The sequence below is a fragment of the Carcharhinus amblyrhynchos genome, unplaced genomic scaffold (assembly GCF_965287045.1).
Source record: "Carcharhinus amblyrhynchos unplaced genomic scaffold, sCarAmb.v2.hapA scaffold_39, whole genome shotgun sequence".
Lineage (NCBI taxonomy): Eukaryota > Metazoa > Chordata > Chondrichthyes > Carcharhiniformes > Carcharhinidae > Carcharhinus > Carcharhinus amblyrhynchos.
Window position 1 is genome coordinate 6,002,097 of NW_027649780.1, and position 6,000 is coordinate 6,008,096.

The 6,000-nt window shown below is 45.8% G+C and overlaps 2 protein-coding genes across 2 annotated transcripts; both read right to left on the minus strand.

The window, feature by feature from the left end:
• Positions 1 to 1,097: 1,097 nt before the first annotated feature.
• On the minus strand, positions 1,098 to 2,909 carry LOC145363554 (uncharacterized). Its single transcript, XM_080218740.1, has one exon. It carries the CDS (start codon positions 2,907 to 2,909, stop codon positions 1,929 to 1,931), a length of 981 nt encoding a protein of 326 aa, XP_080074866.1. The 3' UTR covers positions 1,098 to 1,928.
• A 624-nt stretch (positions 2,910 to 3,533) lies between these two features.
• On the minus strand, positions 3,534 to 4,301 carry LOC145335548 (uncharacterized; the record flags this gene model as incomplete). The annotated part of the gene is made up of 1 exon (XM_080181348.1): positions 3,534 to 4,301. A coding segment is annotated over one exon (711 nt), but the record flags the coding sequence as incomplete, so codon positions are not given.
• Positions 4,302 to 6,000: the final 1,699 nt, after the last annotated feature.

A 6,000-nucleotide genomic window follows, 5' to 3' on the forward strand; every position in this document is an offset into this window, starting at 1 on the left:
AACAGTGAACCTATTTATTTAACAGTTGAAGTCAAAATTTGAATGCCACATCTGGGACTGAGAAAAACAGCTCTGAACAATGAAATTGTAGGACATGTAAACAGATGAAACAAGAATCAGGCACTGAAACAGACAAGATAAAACTCTATAATAGAATCCCTACAGTGCAGAAGGAGGCCATTTAGCCCATCGATCCTGCACTGACAACAATCCCACCCAGGCACTATTCCCATAACCCCACATGCTAATCCCCCCTGATTCGAAGGGGCAATTTATCAAGGCCAATCAACCTCACCCATGCATCTTTGGACTGTGGGAGGAAACTGGAACACCTGAAGGAAATCCACGCAGACACAGGGAGAACATGCAAACTCCACACAGTTATCCAAGACTGAAATTGAACCCAGGTCCCTGGCACTGAGAGGGAGCAGTGCTAACCACTGTGCCACCGTGGCTGTACTGGAACCTTTTTCCCATTTTTAAGCCTGGTTCCACCATCCCTGGAACTCCACACAAAACACAGCAAGATCCCAATTTCTGTCTGCATTCTCAGCACCCAAACCAAGATCCCAACCTCCACCCTGAATCCTAACCCTAACTAACACCTCACCCTAACTAATACTTCACTCTAATCCTAATGATGGACCTGCTCCCAAACAGTACATTGAATTTATTGTTAGTTAAAAAGGAAATCTTGACAAACACCATGTGTACACCTTTGGTGAATTACAATTTCTCCATCTTCCCTCTCCTTACCTTTCAGCTCCTGTGCAGCATATATTTTAATCTGTTAACAGTAAATACCAGTTATTGTCACTGCCTTACATCAGAAAACTCAGGAATGTCACATAAACACTTGGAAACTTCAGATCAAAGACATTTTCAGACTGGAAGTGTCACTTACAGTCAGGAACAGTTTTACACCAATTTCTGATTTGACTGCATGTTTTGATAGAAATCCCCATCAAATCTTCATAAAATGTCAAGAAATTTATTGAATATTAACAGAAAAAGCTTGCTGTCTTTTGAAGAACAGTAAGAAATCTCAGAACACCAGGTCAAAGTCCAACAGGTTTATTTGGAATCACGAGTTTCGGAGTGATGCTCCTTCATCAGGTGCGAGACTTCTTACTGTGTCCACCCAAGTCCAACTCCAGCATCTCCACATCTTATGAAGAAAGCTTCCACACGGTTTACCGGGTGACAAACACAGGATAGGTCTGTTCTCTCTACCCAGGACATGTCTCTGTCACAAATCCTGAAACAAGACATTTCTAAACCGGATAAGGTTGGATCTGATGACCCAGATGTTAACTAACTCTCTAAGTGAAAGTTAAAGAGGCTCGAGGGAGAAAATCACTCTGGACAGGAAAGAGTTTTTCAAAGTTATCCCTGCTGGATTCAGACTGACACCAAATTGACTGGATCCAGAGGAATGAGATCTGGAGACGTCACCTGCAGCTGCAGAGATCAACTTCAACCATCTGAGTGTCTGATCGGAGACCAGTAAACCATTCTGAGGAGACTGTCACCTCCAAACGCAGAGTTCAGCTTCCCCCCAATTTGGGATCAGTAAACCATTCCAAGGAGACTGTCACTTCCAGATATGGAGCTCAGCATCCCCCGATCCAGAAAACCATTCTCACTTGATGTGGGTCATCCGTCTTTTCTGCCTATTTAACTGATGTACCATATCTAAACTGTTGCTTCTGAATAAAATGATTTAAAATCACCAATGACACTGACTGCCTTTTTAGGGAATCTCTGACTCCCAGAAATAAAATCTTACAGTTTCTAACATTCACCGTTGTTCTTCCTGACTCTAAACACAGTTGTAAAGAAGCTTCTGTTCTGCATCCAGGACCACTGAACCATGGAAGAGAGTGGCTGGGGCACATTTCTTACACACCTCAGATTAACCCACACGTTCAGTCCTCAATAGGATTAACAGCAGCAAAAACAGCTGAATCCAACTCCTGCAGACACTCGTGAAGTTGTTGGTGTCTCAGCATTTGCTGTAAGTCAGTGAATCCATTCCCACATTCGGAGCAGGTGACTGGTCTCTCCCTGGTGTGAACTTGCTGGGGTATCATTAGATTATTGCTGTTTTTAATGTTCTGCTCGTAATCAAAACATTCATAATGTTTTATACTATAGTGAATTTGCTGATGTTTCAGCAGATTGTATGACTGGGTGAATCCCTTCCCACACACAGAGCAAGTGAATGGTCTCTCCCCAGTGTGAACTCGTTGGTGCATCATGAGACCATTGCTGCTTTTAAAGCTCTGCTCACAGTCAAAACATTTAAAAGGTTTTATATCGGAATGAATTTGCTGGTGTTTCAGCAGGTGGTATGACTGAATGAAGTTCTTCCCACACACAGAGCAGGTGTATGGTCTCTCTCCAGTGTGAATTCGCTGGTGTACAGTGAGTTCAGATGATCGCCTGAAGCCAGTCCCACAGTGAGAGCATCTGAATGGTCTCTCATCAGTGTGAACACGTTGATGACACGTCACTTCACCGGAGGTTTTAAAACACTTCCCGCAGTCTGGACATTTAAAGGGTCTCTTGTCAGTGTGAACTCGCTGGTGTTTCTGCAGGTTGGATGTAGCAGTGAATCCCTTCCCACACAAGGGGCAGGTGAATGACTTCTCCTCACTGTGAATGTGTTGGTGCCTCAGCAGATACTTTTTGCTTTTAAATGTTTTCTCACAGTCAGAACATTTGAAAGGTGTCTGATCAGTGTGAACATACTGGTGTGTCAGCAGGCTGGATGACTGAGTGAATCCCTTCCCACAGATGGAGCAAGTGAACGGCCTCTCCCCAGTGTGAGCGCGTCGATGCATTTCCAGTTCAGAAGGGTAACTGTATCCTTTCTCACAATCCCCACATTTCCATGGTTTCTCCATGGTGCCAGTGTCCTTGTGTCTCTCCAGGTTGGACAATCAGTTGAAGACTTGTCCACACACACAGAACCTGTGTACGGTTTCTCCCCACTGTGAATGGTATGTTTTTTCTTCAGGCTTTATAACTGGTCAAAGCTCTTCCACAGTCACTTCACTGGAACACTGTCACTCAGGTGTGTGTGTGTGTGTGTGTATATGTCTCGATGCTTTTCCAGTCACACTGATGTTTAAAATCTTTTCCCACAGACAGAACAGACAAATATTTTTCTTTTCACATTCAAAGGCTGATGATATTCAGGTTTGAAAGAGTGGAGGTGGTGAGCTACTTTCTTGAACTGCTGCAGTCCCTGTGGTGTAGGTGCACCAACAGTGCTATTTGGGATGAAATTCTAGGATTTTGAGCCAGCGACCGTGAAGGCTGCTCAAAAATATTTTCAAGTCGGGATGGTGAAGATTGGAGTTGAACTTCCAGGAAATGCTGTTCTTGAATCAAGGGAAAATATCACAGATGTTGGTTTCAAAAAGGGACTTTACAGCTCCAAAAATCTGCAACATAGCCAAGATATTTAAGAGGCAGCCAGTTGTAGAGTTTGTTAATATCAGCAGGAGCAAGCAAATATTATCAGGTTATCAGTATTAAAATGTGATTAACAGCAGCAAAAATAACAGAATCCAACAATGCAGTTACTTATGAATTCGCTGGTGTGTCAGCAGGTTGGATGGCTGAGTGAATCCTTTCCCACACACAGAGCAGGTGAATGGCCTCTCGCCAGTGTGAGTGTGTTGGTGTATCACTAGGTTAAAGGACTTTGTGAATTCCTTCCCACACACAGAGCAGGTGAATGGCCTCTCCCCTGTGTGAGTTCGCTGGTATATCAGCAGGTTGGATGGGTGAGTGTATTCCTTCCCACACACAGAGCAGGTGAACGGTTTCTTCCCCGAATGAACTCTCTGGTGGGCAATGAGATTGGGTGAAGACCTGAACCTCTTTCCACAACTGGTGCAGCTGAATGGCCTCTCTTCACTGTGGGTTTGCTGGTGTTCCAGCAGATGGGAGGATCGAGTGAATCCCTTCCCACACTCGGAGCAGCTGAATGGTCTCTCCCCGGTGTGAACTCGCTGGTGTGCAGTGAGGTTGGATGAAGACCTGAACCTCTTTCCACAGGAAGTGCAGCTGAATGGCTTCTCCTCAGTGTGAGTTTGTTGGTGTGACTGAAAACAGGACAACTGAGTAAATCCCTTCCCACACACAAAGCAGGTGAATGGTTTCTCCCCAGTGTGAATGCGTCGATGGTTTTCTAACAGGGATGGATACTTGAATCCTTTACCACATTCCTCACATTTCCATGGTTTCCCCACATTGTCGGTGTCCTTGTGTCTCTCCAGGTTGGATGATCAGTTGAAGCTTCGTCCACATACAGAACATGTACAGTATCTCCTCGTTGTGAATGGTGTGATGTTTTTCCAGGCTGTGTAACTGGTTAAAGTTCTTTTCGTTGTCAGTTCAGTGGAACACTCAATTGGGTGTGTGTGTGTCTCGGTGCTTTTCCAGTCACACTGATGTTTAAAATCTTTTCCCACAGACAGAACAGAGAAACATTTCTCTTCCACATTCAAAGGTCGATGATATTCAGACCCTAATGAATTGAATGGCTGGTTGCAGTCTGTAAATCTTCCATTTCCAATATCCTGTAAAACAGTTTAGAAAAGTCATCACTGTCAGTCCAGGATAGAAATCGTAAACAGACAATTCTTGTTTCTCTGGAACATTTTTTCCTCTCTTGTTCCCCCATATCTTTAAGTTCCTGTCCCACATACTCTCCCCCCTCCCTGGGCTGAAATCCAAACCTATCTCACCATTTCTATCCTCCACTCCCAGTTTTCTCCCTCACTCTCCTCGATCTGCGTTCAGTTCTCCAGCTCCTGTCTGCATAAGAACATAAGAAATAGAAGCAGGAGTAGGCCATCTAGCCCTTTGAGCCTGCCCCGCCATTCAATAAGATCATGGCTGATCTGTCATGGCTCAGTTCCACTTTCCCGCCTTCTCCCCATAACCCTTAATTCCCTTGTCTATGAAAAACCTATCAACCCGCATCTTAAATATATTTAGCGAGGCAACCTCCACCACTTCAACGGGCAGAGAATTTCAGAGATTCACCACCCTTTGAGTGAAGAAGTTCCTCCACAACTCCGTTCTAAACTGTCCCCCACTTATCCTGAGGCTGTGCCCTCTAGTCCTACTGTCCTTTCTGAGCGGGAAGAGCCTCTGTACCTCTATCCTATCCATCCCATTCATCATCTTATATGTCTCAATGAGATCCCCCCTCATTCTTCTAAACTCTAACGCGTACAAGCCTAGTTTATTCAGCCTCTCCTCATAGTTCAACCCCCTCAACTCCGGTATCAACCTAGTAAACCTCCTCTGCACTCCCTGCAAGGCCAAAATATCCTTGCGTAAGTGCGGCGACCAAAACTGCGCACAGTATTCCAGCTGCGGCCTCACCAATGCCCTGTACAGTTGCAGCAAGACTTCCCTACTTTTATATTCAATCCCCCTGGCTATGAAAGTCAGTCTCGCTATGACAGACTGACAATCAAACCAATGGGTCTTATTTGGGAGTGCTGGGTTCTCTAGCGGGTGTTTGTGAATCCTCCCAGGGTTTCCTTCCTTCCCAGAGATCAGAGTCCTCATTCATTTGAGGCCAAAGTGTAACCTCTTATTTACTGTCCCCCTCCCCCATCCTCTGATGTGAACCATCCTCCAGAGGCTGAGCCAGGATGGGGCCGTTAACCTGGGCCTGTTCCCGGGAGGGAGGGAGAAGCCCCGCAGCTGCAAACCAGGGAGCTGACAATGATTCTGAAGGGTTTGCGGATCCACAAAGTGTTTCCAGACCCTCCCAGCCACCGCCTAACGCTGACTCCGCTTCTCCGGGACAAACAAGCGCCAAGGACAGCAATGACACTGCGCATGCTCCACATCACAATGCCCGGAGACTGATTGACGGCAGCTCCGGACCAATAGGAAGAGGGGGCGGGGCTGGAGGACCGAGCGGGAGCAGCTGGTCCTCCAACCAATCGGAGTGAATGAGGGGTG